An 18,538-nucleotide genomic window follows, 5' to 3' on the forward strand; every position below is an offset into this window, starting at 1 on the left:
AAAAGAATCTCAAGGGAATATATATTAACAACGGTGAGTCAGTCGATTTCGTTATTGATATGCTTAAGTACTCGATGACATTAAAGAGTCACTTAAGTCAGGGGTTGTTCCCACGTAGCAAGCAAAATACCATTGGTCAACCGAACCGGCCGTCCCGCAGTGCCGGTCAAATAACACTGAAGAAGAAGAAAAATTGGGCATGTCAAAATACTTTAGGAAAACTTTGGTGTTTTGAAGTGGGGCCCGGGCGAGCATTTTGCTCCCCTCATCGCTGACTGCAGCCGCCGGAAACAGCCAAGGCACTTCCCAAGGAGTCGACTTTGTATCGGTCAAATTTCAAAGCATAACCTGGTAGTATAAAAAGGGCAGCATACCACCAATCAGAATCAATCTTTCTCTTTCTCTCATCAATCTCTCTCTGCGCGCAGTTTTACTGTTGGGCTATCTGCAGGGCCTGATTACATATACGCTAGCAGTACCCCGAGGCCGCATACCCACGCGCGTCTGTTCAGTTGTGCTGTTAGGCTGCTTATTGCGCACACGCTAGCAGGCAGCTTGCCGATGGCATCAAGGTCACAAGACAAGTGCATGATCAAGAGCATCGTGCTTCTAGTAGTAGCGCTGATATTCAGCTCCGTAGCCACCGCGCGCCCTTGGAGCATCCTGCCGTCTCTGGAGTACTACGTGCAGGTAGAGCTGGACGGCCAGGATCTGGGCGTTCTCATCCCGGCCATCGACAGCACCACCACCAATAGCTTTGGCCGCACGGAGCTTTTTGCCTTCAACGTGACAGAGGGCGCTGAGGCATCCTCCAAGCAGCTGGGCTTCATCCGGGGCTACACCGTCCAGGCCAGCTACACCTCCGCTGCCCATGGCGTGGAGGTGGAGGTTCTCTCTTACGACGATGGCTCCCTCAACGGCACCATCAGCCTGCAGGGCCTCATCAACTCCGGCACCAACGAGATCGCCGTGGTGGGTGGCACCGGCGACTTTCGCGGCGTGCGAGGCTACGGCATCGTCACCCAGCTCAATTCCTCGGCTACCCTTGCCCTCTTCCATCACGAGCTCCGCTTCCTCTAGGAGGTAGCTAACACCGAGCTCAACACACAAGGCCCTCAAACAAAAGAAACAAAAATGTAAAGAGCTACAGTCCAAGGCCCTCAAACAAAACAAACAAAAATGTAAAGAGCTACAGTCATTACACATGTACACTTTCTTTGTTTTTCTTTCACCTCCCACTGTTGGAGAGATTTCTTGGGTGGATATCATACTTTCAACATTTTTGAAAAGAAGTGGCTGCCTTCTCTACACAATCTCACTTTGGACAAACTTGCCTCAAGCTTTGCCTTTCACTTCTAATGTTCTGTCGCCTTAGAACATTGAGCCGGGGCTTCTACTCGTTTGTGCACTACATCATGTGGCCATGCTAAGGAAACCCCTTACCATCACTCGTCTCATTACGAGTGTTTGTGTTCTTGGACTGGTGTTCAAGAAGTTGGATATGCAAGTATCGTTTGCAATCATAGTCTTAGGAAAGCCTATTGCCCACCATGACCCTCATGTGTTGATTGATGTGACTTTCATTAGATTTTGACCTTGACTCCATCATAATTGGTGTTAAATCTTGGATAGTTGCTTTACAACATTTAGGTACAAGCTATCCTCCACAAGTTCTTATGATCTCCATGTACAATGCTTCTTGTTCATCAAACAAAATATTTGGTCTTACTATAGCGTGCACAATGCCCCCCTTGAATCAAACGTCTATCCACCATTGCACAATTGCTTCTAGATTATAAGAAACACCTTTTTTTTCTTGGCATTCCAACAAATATCCTTGCACCATCCACAAAATAAGACTAGAAAGAAAAAATGATGAAGCTCCATGATGAAAGGAGAAGTTGCATACCTTTGATGTCCCATACTTTGACTATTTAGAACTTGATATAACATACCTACAATTTGCAAATATAAAAAGTCCAAAAAGGTTGTGCCTACGTCCAATAACACACTCAGCTAGCTTAGCAGCTTTTTAATTTATGAAAGAAGAAGTTGATTGTGCACATACCTAAAGTTTGCACAAAAGATCCCTTTATTATTTTTATCTTGCATGGATAAAGTGGCCTCACACACTTTGCTATTTCCACATCCACTAATGCATATGGGAAGGATAAATGACATCGAAAAGGGAAACCATAGCAAAATGAATGCAACCATAGATGTCATGAGCAAAAGGCTCCAGCATATCTATAAGAATTTTTGCTAATCGTTGTTGGTTTTTAGCCCCTATAATTAGGGACATCCCCTTTGAGAAGGCACCCTTCAACGAATGCTGAAGCCCATGGGTGTGTGTGGAAAGTTACAATTTGATCTTCCACCTTCTTGTCCTATCACTTGGTAAGGATCCAAGATGACTTTGGTAAGACCACCTTCCCATTTTCTGCCCTCACCACCACCGACCATACCACCGACCATGTGTAAGGGATTCAATCAAGAGATCTCATGTATTCTTACACCCCAAGTGTATGGTGGCTTGTTATCCTCTCCATTCCAATATATTTGCCAATAAGCCATGATCATGGGGTACGATGGAACACTTTTCCAAGAAGGAACAAAACTCGCATGGTAACAAGAGAGAGAGCGGTGATGGTTTTCATAAACCACCTACTTGAGATGATCCGGTGTTCTTGCCACGAGTGATGGCCCACATATTCAGCAAGCATGATATCCCGAAGTTGTCAAACCTAAACCATACATCACATAGAGCATTGAGAGTCAATTTATGGTAGAGTGAAAGCCAATAAGAGATACAGTACGGATGCCAATGAACTTACCAAAAACCTTGCCTTATACCACAAGAAGTCATGCATGGTCCACAATAAATGCCCTGCACTTGGGCATCATGACGATCGATTTGATGAGAGACATCATGCACATGGATCCCATGCCATAGAATGCCGATACAAAAAGGTATTCTTCCACCACTACCCTATCTCATATTTTACTTCACTCATAGATTGTGGTTAAGAATAATGCACATGATGTTTTTAAAACAAAGACATCTTTAATCTCTAAATGCACATGATGTTTTTAAAACTAAGAGGTGAGACATATGATATGTCAACTGCAAGACATTCAATATGCAAATGCCATGTATTCTTGGCATCATGAAAGAACATTTACTTTGTGTACTTGTAAGTGGTTGGTGTTTGTGAATCATAATGTGTGCATTCTTCATTCAGTAGCTCGTTTTTAAAAAAAGAGGAACTTGTTAGATTACTAAAAAATTTGTAGGTTAAATTACTTGAAGAGGTCATGACATGCTTCTGTATAGTTTTGGATGTTAGATGACCTAGAACTTAGTGATAATGCTTGATTTTTGTAGTTTAAACCATTATCCATGACCTCTCCCTTTTTTTGCATCGTAATATGATGATAATTTCTTTTATATGAAATTTTCTTTGTTATGCATATGAAGAAACAAGATAAGCAATTAGATTTTTCATTGTAACTCCTACATGTTGCCAAATAATAAAATAGTTTTTCTTTTGATGTGATGAATGGATCTCACTATGGCTCTTTTGTAAACAAGTATTTGGGTGGAGAGAGAGAGAGACACACACACATAAAATTTTGTTTAAAAAAAGCCATAGAAAGTATAATTCACCTAGCTATCTAGACATAGAAGGTCGTCTATTTAGTTTATATGCAGTTTGGGTACCTCTGACTTTGTATTCATGCCTTTTCTTCTTCTTTTTATGTAGAGAGCATTATTGGATTTTCTTACAGACACACATCATGGCCTTTACTTCTCTTATGCAGGCACTCTAAAAAGGTATGCTTTCACCACCACTCTCGAGATAAGAGTCAAGTCCATGTGGCCCATGTTCACATACGCTCCCCCTCACTCACTTACGCTCCCCCTCATTCACATATGATCCCCACAAATGTGGAAACATTCATGGAGAGCAATAGAGAGTTTGTAGCGCCCACCTCCATAATATGGATAACTAGATTCTCGAATTGTCTTACACCTAGTAGGTTCTAGTGTTGTTGGCACCCCAACCCCAAATAGCTATATGGGCTTCTTTATAGTACGTAAAGATCTTGTCTTTACTTACATCTTTATACTTTACTATTTGTATTGCTTTTTTTAAATTTTCATATTAATCTATTCATTATTCTTTTTGAGAAAATCCCCAACAAATATCCTTTATAAAACCTAGAGTTTTACATAAGTCCTTTAGATACTTTTAACCTTAGTATTTTACCTGAGATTTCAGGTGACATCATTTGGAACTTACATATAGATGTAATCGTCTTGTATCAGGAATTATACGCAACTAGTAACTAAATTCTAGTTGTCTTTGCAAATTCTCTTGTTGTTATGTAGGTTTGCCTAATATTTCAGAAGTCTGTTTTTCTAATATAATGTAATGCTCTAATGTTGAATTATGTATTGTGTGATGGAGATAGATAGTGTGTTTCTTATTTCTGTGATCTGAAATGATTATTATGATGTGTGGAAAGGGGTTAGAGTCTGTTCTCTGTAATTTCAGATTCATGTGTGTAGTATTTGTTTGGGGTTTGCTTTAGCCTCAACACTTTTGGCGATGCTGCTATTTCGCATGCCTAGTAGCTTTCTCTATGGGAAGGAGACAGGGATATAGCAATTATGGGAAATGTTGAAGAAATGGATGCATGGCTCTGGGAATTGAGCAATTGGGTTACCGAGGAGGAGGAGTATACAACCTATTTAGAGGAATTTTTAAGGGACTCGTAGTTTCCTCATTTGCTTGTGGATGTGATTCGGTGTATATGGGCAATCATTTGGAAGACATAGAGGGAACATTTCCTTTCCTTTGAAATAGTGAATACTCCAAGTAGGGCCCAAAGGTTTCTAGAGAATTGTTATTACCATCAGTTTCATCACAAGTGTCGATATTGCGGGTGCAAATGTAGATGAGTGAGGAGGAACAATATTTCAAAAGACCTGTTCATGGGTATCTCACACGGTTTAGAATTAGGTTGGGTGAAAGATTATCATCTATAGTAGCAGAGGACCCAAATGAAGGAAGCAATCCACCCAATTCACCAGTAACAAAGGACTTGGATGAGGATGTCATTTTTCCTGAATCAGAAGCCTTTCTTGTGCGGTTCAGGAAGGAGAAAACCCCTGAAGATATCTACAAGAAGCTCAGGGAGCTGAAACAGGGAAAGATAGGGGTGGAGGATTACGCCCAAAATTCAAACATTTGTACAACAGGTTGTTGGCAAATCAGAGGCCAACTCCTAACAGTTGTTGGGAGACTATTTCTATAAGGGCCTAAAACAAGACTTTAGAGTTTTGTGGGCAGGCAGAGACATCCAGAATGTAAATGACTTCAATGACCTGGTGAATACAGCACTCCGGGCAGAAAGGAGATCAGGACTGCCTTCCAAAAGGAAGAAGCACTTAGAAGATTTTGATGAAGAGGATGAAGCGAAAAATAGTGATTCAGAGGATGAGGATGATAACTTCGACAACTCAGATGAGGAGGATTGGAGTGAGAAGAAAAAGAAAACAAAGAAGAACAAGAGGAATCAAGAAATCAAGAAGAAAGAAAACAAGAAAATCAAAACAATCAAGGAGGATGATTTGGAGAAGAAGATTCTTGACAAGATTAAAGTCCTGGGAATGGCACCAGTGGGTGAGGCATCCAGGCCATTTTGTGAGATCTACCAAAAGCTAGGTCATATGTTAGCCAATTGTTGGTATAATCCACAGTATAGGGGGAGAGTTCCACCCCACATTGTTTAGATGAATCAACAAGCAACTCCTCAAGCCAATCAGGTTGGAGTTGAGCAGAATAGAAGGGCTGCTCGGCCTATAAGAAGAAATCAGAGCTCAAATCAGTACCAACCTATGATTTAGAATCAAAATGGGGTAATCAAAATCCTCACTGGGGAGGTCAACAAAGAAATTTCACAATAACAACAACAATCAGAATAGAAATATGAAATGTAATTATTGTGGTTTGCTAGGTCATAGGCAGGGTCCAAGCTGTGAGCTTTGGTGTGGGCACATAAATGAAAGGGGAATTCCAATTATCATGTACAATGAGAGGCAAGAAGGGAATCAGAATCAAGAGAATTAGCCCTTTTCTCAATTGAATGCAGTAATGTTGGAAGAAATTAATAAAGAATTAATAGCCCTTTTCTCAATTGAATGCAGTGATGTTGGAAGAAATTAATAAAGAATTAATAGCACAAGAAAAGCAGGGGGAGAGTGACCAGAAAATAAATTGGAAGTGTGATTGTACACAATGCATGGAAGTAAAGGATGTTCAAGATGTGGATTCAATGGCAATTACTAGGTCTAAAAATAAGGGTAGCAAGAAGTCCCCTGAAGTTTTAGCAAAAAAGGAAGATCCCATTGAATGGGAAGCTCAGAAGGGAATTAGAATAGGAGTCATAAAGGAGTTGAACAAAGTTTAGGGAAGACAGGAGGAGCAACCTGTTATACCAGTGTTACCCTCTCAGGATGTGGTTGCATTGCCAATATATCAAAAAAGTGGGTTGGAAATGAAGCAGGACTTTACCTCGGATGATGAGAGCTTATTCCAAGCTTTAATGAAATCTCAATTGCATTTAACTCTGGAACACGTTCTTAGCTTGGTCCCAGCATTTAAGGATAATCTTATGGCAAAGTGGAAGGTTGGCAATGTGTTGGCAATTGAAAATCATGGTGCAGGGGTTACACCATAACCATCCCAAGTGGAGGATGTCGATTACAGAGTCTCGGTGTTAGATAATAAACTTGGAAACGTCAATATTCAGGGAGCCTTATTGGATGGAGGTTCAAGTGTCAATATCCTTCCAGAATCAATTTGTAGAAAATTGGGGATTTCTGAATTTGATGATGCACCCTTTTAGGTGAAAATGGCAGATCAGAGGAGGGTACAACCTCTAGGAATTGTCAGAGGGGCGGAACTTGTAGGTTGTTGGATTGAACATTGGAGTAAATTTTGTTGTCTTGAAACTTGAAGAATCATAAAACCATTATCCCATGATTTTGGGGAGACCTTGGTTGAGAGCTACCAAAGTGAAGCAGGATTGGGGAGCTGATGAGATTATTGTGATAAGGAGAGGTAAGAAGAAGGTTAAATTAGACATGGTTTCCAAGAATACCATACCTAGGGCTTTCCGGCCATTATCGGCGGAAACAATTAATATGATACCAGAACTATAGGAGGATGAGGAAGAAGAATTTTTAAAGAGAAATCCATCAGTGGTGGCTATTTTTAAGGTGGATGTTGAGCAGATTGTGCAACAATATGTGTTTCAGAGGGAGTACTAGCCAAGACAAACTCCAATTATGACAAATCAGGAATTGGATCAGAGAATGCAGGAAGAGATTGCATCAAATCACGATGAGGAAAGAGTGGAAAATACACAGAAAGGCATTGAAGCAGTAATACAAGCTAAAAATTAGTCAAAGGCATCAAGGGTCAAAGAAGATGATTTGCAGGATTTAAATTTGGGAACACGGGAGGATCAAAAAATTATCAAAATTAGTATAAATCTGAAAGGATAGTTTAAAGAAGATCTTAAAAGCCTTTTGTTGGAATTCAGGGATATTTTTGCATGGCATTATACAGATATGAAGGGAGTGGATCCAAAATTTTGTCAGCATAAGATTAATTTGAAAAAGGATGCTGTACCTGTAGTCCAACAAAGATACAGGATGAACCCAAATTTTTCCAAACAAGTAAAGGAGGAGATTGAGAAGCTTTTGAGAGTGGGCTTTATATATCCTGTACATGCAGTTGTGGTGGTTCCTAAAAAGAATGGAAAGATTAGAGCGTGTGTGGATTACAGAAAGCTGAATGTAGCAACCATCACAGATACTTTTCCACTACCATTTTGTGACACTTTGCTTGATTCAGTTTGCAGGACATGAGATATACAGTTTTCTTGATGGCTTTAGTGGCCTACAATCAGATTTTGATGGCACCTGAAGACAGAGATAAAATAGCTTTTGTGACAAAATGGGGAGTCTTTGCCAGTAATGTGATGACATTTGGCTTGAAAAATGCTCCTCCTACATTTCAGAAATGGGTACAACAGGTGTTTGCACCATTTCTTACAACTTTTATGAGAGTTTTTCTGGATGATTTTAGTGTGTTTGGAAAAGTGGAATGCTTCTTGAATCACAAAGAAATGACCAACAATAATAAATGATTCTATCCGAGCATGAACGAATGAAAATGCCGTGAGTTCATATCATTTTTATAGGTGTACAAGAGCCAACGAGGGTTGCAATTCGTCTACATCTTCCTCTTTGCTCCATGGATTGTATCAAATTGCATAAGTATAGGTGTCCACAGTCAAATATCATAATATCCAATGACTAGTTAAAGTGAGTAAGGCATACAAATACACATGAGCGCTATATGCTATGTGCACATGAGAGTAAACCATATCCGATGTAGCAATATAGAGCACCAATGAAGCACCAAAATATGCCGATGAAGAGCATCAACGAATGGATAATGCCAATGTAGCCCACACCATGGGAATCTCAAGGGAATATATATTAACAACGGTGAGTCAGTCGATTTCGTTATTGATATGCTTAAGTACTCGATGACATTAAAGAGTCACTTAAGTCAGGGGTTGCTCCCACGTAGCAAGAAAAATACCATTGGTCAACCGAACCGGCCCTCCCGCAGTGCCGGTCAAATAACACTGAAGAAGAAGAAAAATTGGGCATGTCAAAATACTTTAGGAAAACTTTGGTGTTTTGAAGTGGGGCCCGGGCGAGCATTTTGCTCCCCTCATCGCTGACTGCAGCCGCCGGAAACAGCCAAGGCACTTCCCAAGGAGTCGACTTTGTATCGGTCAAATTTCAAAGCATAACCTGGTAGTATAAAAAGGGCAGCATACCACCAATCAGAATCAATCTTTCTCTTTCTCTCATCAATCTCTCTCTGCGCGCAGTTTTACTGTTGGGCTATCTGCAGGGCCTGATTACATATACGCTAGCAGTACCCCGAGGCCGCATACCCACGCGCGTCTGTTCAGTTGTGCTGTTAGGCTGCTTATTGCGCACACGCTAGCAGGCAGCTTGCCGATGGCATCAAGGTCACAAGACAAGTGCATGATCAAGAGCATCGTGCTTCTAGTAGTAGCGCTGATATTCAGCTCCGTAGCCACCGCGCGCCCTTGGAGCATCCTGCCGTCTCTGGAGTACTACGTGCAGGTAGAGCTGGACGGCCAGGATCTGGGCGTTCTCATCCCGGCCATCGACAGCACCACCACCAATAGCTTTGGCCGCACGGAGCTTTTTGCCTTCAACGTGACAGAGGGCGCTGAGGCATCCTCCAAGCAGCTGGGCTTCATCCGGGGCTACACCGTCCAGGCCAGCTACACCTCCGCTGCCCATGGCGTGGAGGTGGAGGTTCTCTCTTACGACGATGGCTCCCTCAACGGCACCATCAGCCTGCAGGGCCTCATCAACTCCGGCACCAACGAGATCGCCGTGGTGGGTGGCACCGGCGACTTTCGCGGCGTGCGAGGCTACGGCATCGTCACCCAGCTCAATTCCTCGGCTACCCTTGCCCTCTTCCATCACGAGCTCCGCTTCCTCTAGGAGGTAGCTAACACCGAGCTCAACACACAAGGCCCTCAAACAAAAGAAACAAAAATGTAAAGAGCTACAGTCCAAGGCCCTCAAACAAAACAAACAAAAATGTAAAGAGCTACAGTCATTACACATGTACACTTTCTTTGTTTTTCTTTCACCTCCCACTGTTGGAGAGATTTCTTGGGTGGATATCATACTTTCAACATTTTTGAAAAGAAGTGGCTGCCTTCTCTACACAATCTCACTTTGGACAAACTTGCCTCAAGCTTTGCCTTTCACTTCTAATGTTCTGTCGCCTTAGAACATTGAGCCGGGGCTTCTACTCGTTTGTGCACTACATCATGTGGCCATGCTAAGGAAACCCCTTACCATCACTCGTCTCATTACGAGTGTTTGTGTTCTTGGACTGGTGTTCAAGAAGTTGGATATGCAAGTATCGTTTGCAATCATAGTCTTAGGAAAGCCTATTGCCCACCATGACCCTCATGTGTTGATTGATGTGACTTTCATTAGATTTTGACCTTGACTCCATCATAATTGGTGTTAAATCTTGGATAGTTGCTATACAACATTCAGGTACAAGCTATCCTCCACAAGTTCTTATGATCTCCATGTACAATGCTTCTTGTTCATCAAACAAAATATTTGGTCTTACTATAGCGTGCACAATGCCCCCCTTGAATCAAACGTCTATCCACCATTGCACAATTGCTTCTAGATTATAAGAAACACCTTTTTCTTGGCATTCCAACAAATATCCTTGCACCATCCACAAAATAAGACTAGAAAAAAAAAATGATGAAGCTCCATGATGAAAGGAGAAGTTGCATACCTTTGATGTCCCATACTTTGACTATTTAGAACTTGATATAACATACCTACAATTTGCAAATATAAAAAGTCCAAAAAGGTTGTGCCTACGTCTCAGCAGCTTTTTAATTTATGAAAGAAGAAGTTGATTGTTTTAGTGCACATACCTAAAGTTTGCACAAAAGATCCCTTTATTATTTTTATCTTGCATGGATAAAGTGGCCTCACACACTTTGCTATTTCCACATCCACTAATGCATATGGGAAGGATAAATGACATCGAAAAGGGAAACCATAGCAAAATGAATGCAACCATAGATGTCATGAGCAAAAGGCTCCAACATATCTATAAGAATTTTTGCTAATCGTTGTTGGTTTTTAGCCCCTATAACTAGGGAGATCCCCTTTGAGAAGGCACCCTTCAACGAATGCATAAAGCCCATGGGTGTGTGTGGAAAGTTACAATTTGATCTTCCACCTTCTTGTCCTATCACTTGGTAAGGATCCAAGATGACTTTGGTAAGACCACCTTCCCATTTTTTGCCCTCACCACCACCGACCATGTGTAAGGGATTCAATCAAGAGATCTCATGTATTCTTACACCCCAAGTGTATCTCATGCACCAATCAAGTGATCCCAAATGTGGGAGGCAACATTCTTAAAGATGTGAGTTGGATCCAAGAAGTGATGGATCCTTAGTTGTAGCCAATAGGGGAAGCGAAAGAAGATGCAGCACCTACTCATCCCTGTTGGTCGCTTGTTATCCTCTCCATTCCAATATATTTGCCAATAAGCCATGATCATGGGGTACGATGGAACACTTTTCCAAGAAGGAACAAAACTCGCATGGTAACAAGAGAGAGAGCGGTGATGGTTTTCATAAACCACCTACTTGAGATGATCCGGTGTTCTTGCCACGAGTGATGGCCCACATATTCGGCAAGCATGATATCCCGAAGTTGTCAAACCTAAGCCATACATCACATAGACCATTGAGAGTCAATTTATGGTAGAGTGAAAGCCAATAAGAGATACAGTACGGATGCCAATGAACTTACCAAAAACCTTGCCTTATACCACAAGAAGTCATGCATGGTCCACAATAAATGCCCTGCACTTGGGCATCATGACGATCGATTTGATGAGAGACATCATGCACATGGATCCCATGCCATAGAATGCCGATACAAAAAGGTATTCTTCCACCACTACCCTATCTCATATTTTACTTCACTCATAGATTGTGGTTAAGAATAATGCACATGATGTTTTTAAAACAAAGACATCTTTAATCTGTAAATGCACATGATGTTTTTAAAACTAAGAGGTGAGACATATGATATGTCAACTGCAAGACATTCAATATGCAAATGCCATGTATTCTTTGCATCATGAAAGAACATTTACTTTGTGTACTTGTAAGTGGTTGGTGTTTGTGAATCATAATGTGTGCATTCTTCATTCAGTAGCTCGTTTTTAAAAAAAGACGAACTTGTTAGAATACTCAAAAATTTGTAGGTTAAATTACTTGAAGAGGTCATGACATGCTTTTGTATAGTTTTTGATGTTAAATGACCTAGAACTTAGTGATAATGCTTGATTTTTGTAGTTTAAACCATTATCCATGAACTCTCCCTTTTTTTGCATCGTAATATGATGATAATTTCTTTTATATGAAATTTTCTTTGTTATGCATATGAAGAAACAAGATAAGCAATTAGATTTTTCATTGTAACTCCTACATGTTGCCAAATAATAAAATAGTTTTTCTTTTGATGTGATGAATGGATCTCACTATGGCTCTTTTGTAAACAAGTATTTGGGTGGAGAGAGAGAGAGACACACACACATAAAATTTTGTTTAAAAATAGCCATAGAAAGTATAATTCACCTAGCTATCTAGACATAGAAGGTCGTCTATTTAGTTTATATGCAGTTTGGGTACCTCTGACTTTGTATTCATGCCTTTTCTTCTTCTTTTTATGTAGAGAGCATTATTGGATTTTCTTACAGACACACATCATGGCCTTCACTTCTCTTATGCAGGCACTCTAAAAAGGTATGCTTTCACCACCACTCTCGAGATAAGAGTCAAGTCCATGTGGCCCATGTTCACATACGCTCCCCCTCACTCACTTACGCTCCCCCTCATTCACATATGATCCCCACAAATGTGGAAACATTCATGGAGAGCAATAGAGAGTTTGTAGCGCCCACCTCCATAATATGGATAACTAGATTCTCGAGTTGTCTTACACCTACTAGGTTCTAGTGTTGTTGGCACCCCAACCCCAAATAGCTATATGGGCTTCTTTATAGCACGTAAAGATCTTGTCTTTACTTACATCTTTATACTTTACTATTTGTATTGCTTTTTTTAAATTTTCATATTAATCTATTTATTATTCTTTTTGAGAAAATCCCCAACAAATATCCTTTATAAAACCTAGAGTTTTACATAAGTCCTTTAGATACTTTTAACCTTAGTATTTTACCTGAGATTTCACGTGACATCATTTGGAACTTACATATAGATGTAATCGTCTTGTATCAGGAATTATACGCAACTAGTAACTAAATTCTGGTCGTCTCTGCAAATTCTCTTGTTGTTATGTAGGTTTGCCTAATATTTCAGAAGTCTGTTTTCCTAATATAATGTAATGCTCTAATGTTGAATTATGTATTGTGTGATGGAGATAGATAGTGTGTTTCTTATTTCTGTGATCTGAAATGATTATTATGATGTGTGGGAAGTGGTTAGAGTCTGTTCTCTGTAATTTCAGATTCATGTGTGTAGTATTTGTTTGGGGTTTGCTTTAGCCTCAACACTTTTGGCGATGCTGCTATTTCGCATGCCTAGTAGCTTTCTCTATGGGAAGGAGACAGGGATATAGCAATTATGGGAAATGTCGAAGAAATGGATGCATGGCTCTGGGAATTGAGCAATTGGGTTACCGAGGAAGAGGAGTATACAACCTATTTAGAGGAATTTTTAAGGGACTCGTAGTTTCCTCATTTGCTTGTGGATGTGATTCGGTGTATATGGGCAATCATTTGGAAGACATAGAGGGAACATTTCCTTTCCTTCGGAATAGTGAATACTCCAAGTAGGGCCCAAAGGTTTCTAGAGAATTGTTATTACCATCAGTTTCATCACAAGTGTCGATATTGCGGGTGCAAATGTAGATGAGTGAGGAGGAACAATATTTCAAAAGACCTGTTCATGGGTATCTCACACGGTTTAGAATTAGGTTGGGTGAAAGATTATCATCTGTAGTAGCAGAGGACCCAAATGAAGGAAGCAATCCACCCAATTCACCAGTAACAAAGGACTTGGATGAGGATGTCATTTTTCCTAAATCAGAAGCCTTTCTCGTGCGGTTCAGGAAGGAGAAAACCCCTGAAGATATCTACAAGAAGCTCAGGGAGCTGAAACAGGGAAAGATAGGGGTGGAGGATTACGCCCAAAATTCAAACATTTGTACAACAGGTTGTTGGCAAATCAGAAGGCCAACTCCTAACAGTTGTTGGGAGACTATTTCTATAAGGGCCTAAAACAAGACTTTAGAGTTCTGTGGGCAGGCAGAGATATCCAGAATGTAAATGACTTCAATGACCTGGTGAATACAGCACTCCGGGCAGAAAGGAGATCAGGACTACCTTCCAAAAGGAAGAAGCACTTAGAAGATTTTAATGAAGCGGAGAAAGCGAAAAATAGTGATTCAGAGGATGAGGATGATAACTTCGACAACTCAGATGAGGAGGATTGGAGTGAGAAGAAAACGAAAACAAAGAAGAACAAGAGGAATCAAGAAATCAAGAAGAAAGAAAACAAGAAAATCAAAACAATCAAGGAGGATGATTTGGAGAAGAAGATTCTTGACAAGATTAAAGTCCTGGGAATGGCACCAGTGGGTGAGGCATCTTGGCCATTTTGTGAGATCTACCAAAAGCTAGGTCATATGTTAGCCAATTGTTGGTATAATCCACAGTATAGGGGGAGAGTTCCACCCCACATTGTTTAGATGAATCAACAAGCAACTCCTCAAGCCAATCAGGTTGGAGTTGAGCAGAAAAGAAGGGCTGCTCGGCCTACAAGAAGAAATCAGAGCTCAAATCAGTACCAACCTATGATTTAGAATCAAAATGGGGTAATCAAAATCCTCACTGGGGAGGTCAACAGAGAAATTTCACAATAACAACAACAATCAGAATAGAAATATGAAATGTAATTATTGTGGTTTGCTAGGTCATAGGCAGGGTCCAAGCTGTGAGCTTTGGTGTGGGCACAGAAATGAAAGGGGAATTCCAATTATCATGTACAATGAGAGGCAAGAAGGGAATCAGAATCAAGAGAATTAGCCCTTTTCTCAATTGAATGCAGTAATGTTGGAAGAAATTAATAAAGAATTAATAGCCCTTTTCTCAATTGAATGCAGTAATGTTGGAAGAAATTAATAAAGAATTAATAGCACAAGAAAAGCAGGGGGAGAGTGACCAGAAAATAAATTGGAAGTGTGATTGTACACAATGCATGGAAATAAAGGATGTTCAGGATGTGGATTCAATGGCAATTACTAGGTCTAAAAATAAGGGTAGCAAGAAGTCCCCTGAAGTTTTAGCAAAAAAGGAAGATCCCATTGAATGGGAAGCTCAGAAGGGAATTAGAATAGGAGTCATAAAGGAGTTGAACAAAGTTTAGGGAAGACAGGAGGAGCAACCTGTTATACCAGTGTTACCCTCTCAGGATGTGGTTGCATTGCCAATATATCAAAAAAGTGGGTTGGAAATGAAGCAGGACTTTACCCCGGATGATGAGAGCTTATTCCAAGCTTTAATGAAATCTCAATTGCATTTAACTCTGGAACACGTTCTTAGCTTGGTCCCAGCATTTAAGGATAAGCTTATGGCAAAGTGGAAGGTTGGCAATGTGTTGGCAATTGAAAATCATGGTGCAGGGGTTACACCATAACCATCCCAAGTGGAGGATGTCGATTACAGAGTCCCGGTGTTAGATATTAAACTTGGAAATGTCAATATTAAGGGAGCCTTATTGGATGGAGGTTCAAGTGTCAATACCCTTCCAGAATCAATTTGTAGAAAATTGGGGATTTCTGAATTTGATGATGCACCCTTTCAGGTGAAAATGGCAGATCAGAGGAGGGTACAACCTCTAGGAATTGTCGGAGGGGCGGAACTTGTAGGTTGCTGGATTGAACATTGCAGTAAATTTTGTTGTCTTGAAACTTGAAGAATCATAAAACCATTATCCCATGATTTTGGGGAGACCTTGGTTGAGAGCTACCAAAGTGAAGCAGGATTGGGGAGCTGATGAGATTATTGTGATAAGGAGAGGTAAGAAGAAGGTTAAATTAGACATGGTTTCCAAGAATACCATACCTAGGGCTTTCCGGCCATTATTGGCGGAAACAATTAATATGATACCAGAACTATAGGAGGATGAGGAAGAAGAATTTTTAAAGAGAAATCCATCAGTGGTGCCTATTTTTAAGGTGGATGTTGAGCAGATTGTGCAACAATATGTGTTTCAGAGGGAGTACTAGCCAAGACAAACTCCAATTATGACAAATCAGGAATTGGATCAGAGAATGCAGGAAGAGATTGCATCAAATCACGATGAGGAAAGAGTGGAAAATACACAGAAAGGCATTGAAGCAGTAATACAAGCTAAAAATTAGTCAAAGGCATCAAGGGTCAAAGAAGATGATTTGCAGGATTTAAATTTGGGAACACGGGAGGATCAAAAAAATTATCAAAATTAGTATAAATCTGAAAGGATAGTTTAAAGAAGATCTTAAAAGCCTTTTGTTGGAATTCAGGGATATTTTTGCATGGCATTATACAGATATGAAGGGAGTGGATCCAAAATTTTGTCAGCATAAGATTAATTTGAAAAAGGATGCTCTACCTGTAGTTCAACAAAGATACAGGATGAACCCAAATTTTTCCAAACAAGTAAAGGAGGAGATTGATAAGCTTTTGAGAGTGGGCTTTATATATCCTGTACATGCAGTTGTGGTGGTTCCTAAAAAGAATGGAAAGATTAGAGTGTGTGTGGATTACAGAAAGCTGAATGTAGCAACCATCACAGATCCTTTTCCACTACCATTTTGTGACACTTTGCTTGATTCAGTTTGCAGGACATGAGATATACAGTTTTCTTGATGGCTTTAGTGGCCTACAATCAGATTTTGATGGCACCTGAAGACAGAGATAAAATAGCTTTTGTGAGAGAATGGGGAGTCTTTGCCAGTAATGTGATGACATTTGGCTTGAAAAATGCTCCTCCTACATTTCAGAAATGGGTACAACAGGTGTTTGCACCATTTCTTACAACTTTTATGAGAGTTTTTCTGGATGATTTTAGTGTGTTTGGAAAAGTGGAATGCTTCTTGAATCACAAAGAAATGACCAACAATAATAAATGATTCTATCCGAGCATGAACGAATGAAAATGCCCTGAGTTCATATCATTTTTATAGGTGTACAAGAGCCAACGAGGGTTGCAATTCGTCTACATCTTCCTCTTTGCTCCATGGATTGCATCAAATTGCATAAGTATAGGTGTCCACAGTCAAATATCATAATATCCAATGACTAGTTAAAGTGAGTAAGGCATACAAATACACATGAGCGCTATATGCTATGTGCACATGAGAGTAAACCATATCGGATGTAGCAATATAGAGCACCAATGAAGCACCAAAATATGCCGATGAAGAGCATCAACGAATGGATAATGCCAATGTAGCCCACACCATGGGAATCAAAAGAATCTCAAGGGAATATATATTAACAACGGTGAGTCTGTCGATTTCGTTATTGATATGCTTAAGTACTCGATGACATTAAAGAGTCACTTAAGTCAGGGGTTGTTCCCACGTAACAAGAAAAATACCATTGGTCAACCGAACCGGCCCTCCCGCAGTGCCGGTCAAATAACACTGAAGAAGAAGAAAAATTGGGCATGTCAAAATACTTTAGGAAAACTTTGGTGTTTTGAAGTGGGGCCCGGGCGAGCATTTTGCTCCCCTCATCGCTGACTGCAGCCGCCGGAAACAGCCAAGGCACTTCCCAAGGAGTCGACTTTGTATCGGTCAAATTTCAAAGCATAACCTGGTAGTATAAAAAGGGCAGCATACCACCAATCAGAATCAATCTTTCTCTTTCTCTCATCAATCTCTCTCTGCGCGCAGTTTTACTGTTGGGCTATCTGCAGGGCCTGATTACATATACGCTAGCAGTACCCCGAGGCCGCATACCCACGCGCGTCTGTTCAGTTGTGCTGTTAGGCTGCTTATTGCGCACACGCTAGCAGGCAGCTTGCCGATGGCATCAAGGTCACAAGACAAGTGCATGATCAAGAGCATCGTGCTTCTAGTAGTAGCGCTGATATTCAGCTCCGTAGCCACCGCGCGCCCTTGGAGCATCCTGCCGTCTCTGGAGTACTACGTGCAGGTAGAGCTGGACGGCCAGGATCTGGGCGTTCTCATCCCGGCCATCGACAGCACCACCACCAATAGCTTTGGCCGCACGGAGCTTTTTGCCTTCAACGTGACAGAGGGCGCTGAGGCATCCTCCAAGCAGCTGGGCTTCATCCGGGGCTACACCGTCCAGGCCAGCTACACCTCCGCTGCCCATGGCGTGGAGGTGGAGGTTCTCTCTTACGACGATGGCTCCCTCAACGGCACCATCAGCCTGCAGGGCCTCATCAACTCCGGCACCAACGAGATCGCCGTGGTGGGTGGCACCGGCGACTTTCGCGGCGTGCGAGGCTACGGCATCGTCACCCAGCTCAATTCCTCGGCTACCCTTGCCCTCTTCCATCACGAGCTCCGCTTCCTCTAGGAGGTAGCTAACACCGAGCTCAACACACAAGGCCCTCAAACAAAAGAAACAAAAATGTAAAGAGCTACAGTCCAAGGCCCTCAAACAAAACAAACAAAAATGTAAAGAGCTACAGTCATTACACATGTACACTTTCTTTGTTTTTCTTTCACCTCCCACTGTTGGAGAGATTTCTTGGGTGGATATCATACTTTCAACATTTTTGAAAAGAAGTGGCTGCCTTCTCTACA

The 18,538-nt window shown here is 41.1% G+C and overlaps 3 protein-coding genes across 3 annotated transcripts; all 3 read left to right on the forward strand.

The window, feature by feature from the left end:
- The first annotated feature begins 394 nt into the window (after positions 1 to 394).
- On the forward strand, positions 395 to 1,310 carry LOC147624023 (uncharacterized). The gene has a single exon (XM_086820921.1). It carries the CDS (start codon positions 562 to 564, stop codon positions 1,078 to 1,080), a length of 519 nt encoding a protein of 172 aa, XP_086677047.1. The 5' UTR covers positions 395 to 561; the 3' UTR covers positions 1,081 to 1,310.
- A 7,638-nt stretch (positions 1,311 to 8,948) lies between these two features.
- LOC147624024 (uncharacterized) lies at positions 8,949 to 9,864 on the forward strand. Its single transcript, XM_086820922.1, has one exon. The coding sequence runs from the start codon at positions 9,116 to 9,118 to the stop codon at positions 9,632 to 9,634; it is 519 nt and encodes a 172-aa protein (XP_086677048.1). The 5' UTR covers positions 8,949 to 9,115; the 3' UTR covers positions 9,635 to 9,864.
- Positions 9,865 to 17,622: 7,758 nt separating this feature from the next.
- Positions 17,623 to 18,538, forward strand: LOC147624025 (uncharacterized). The gene has a single exon (XM_086820923.1). The coding sequence runs from the start codon at positions 17,790 to 17,792 to the stop codon at positions 18,306 to 18,308; it is 519 nt and encodes a 172-aa protein (XP_086677049.1). The 5' UTR covers positions 17,623 to 17,789; the 3' UTR covers positions 18,309 to 18,538.

This window comes from Cibotium barometz, chromosome 26 (genome assembly GCF_041138505.1).
Source record: "Cibotium barometz isolate CiBa-2024 chromosome 26, ASM4113850v1, whole genome shotgun sequence".
In the NCBI taxonomy this organism is placed as follows: domain Eukaryota; kingdom Viridiplantae; phylum Streptophyta; class Polypodiopsida; order Cyatheales; family Cibotiaceae; genus Cibotium; species Cibotium barometz.

Coding starts and splice junctions, on each gene's coding strand:
- LOC147624023 (XM_086820921.1), top strand. CDS start 562: ATGGCATCAAGGTCACAAGACAAGTGCATGATCAAGAGCATCGTGCTT.
- LOC147624024 (XM_086820922.1), top strand. CDS start 9,116: ATGGCATCAAGGTCACAAGACAAGTGCATGATCAAGAGCATCGTGCTT.
- LOC147624025 (XM_086820923.1), top strand. CDS start 17,790: ATGGCATCAAGGTCACAAGACAAGTGCATGATCAAGAGCATCGTGCTT.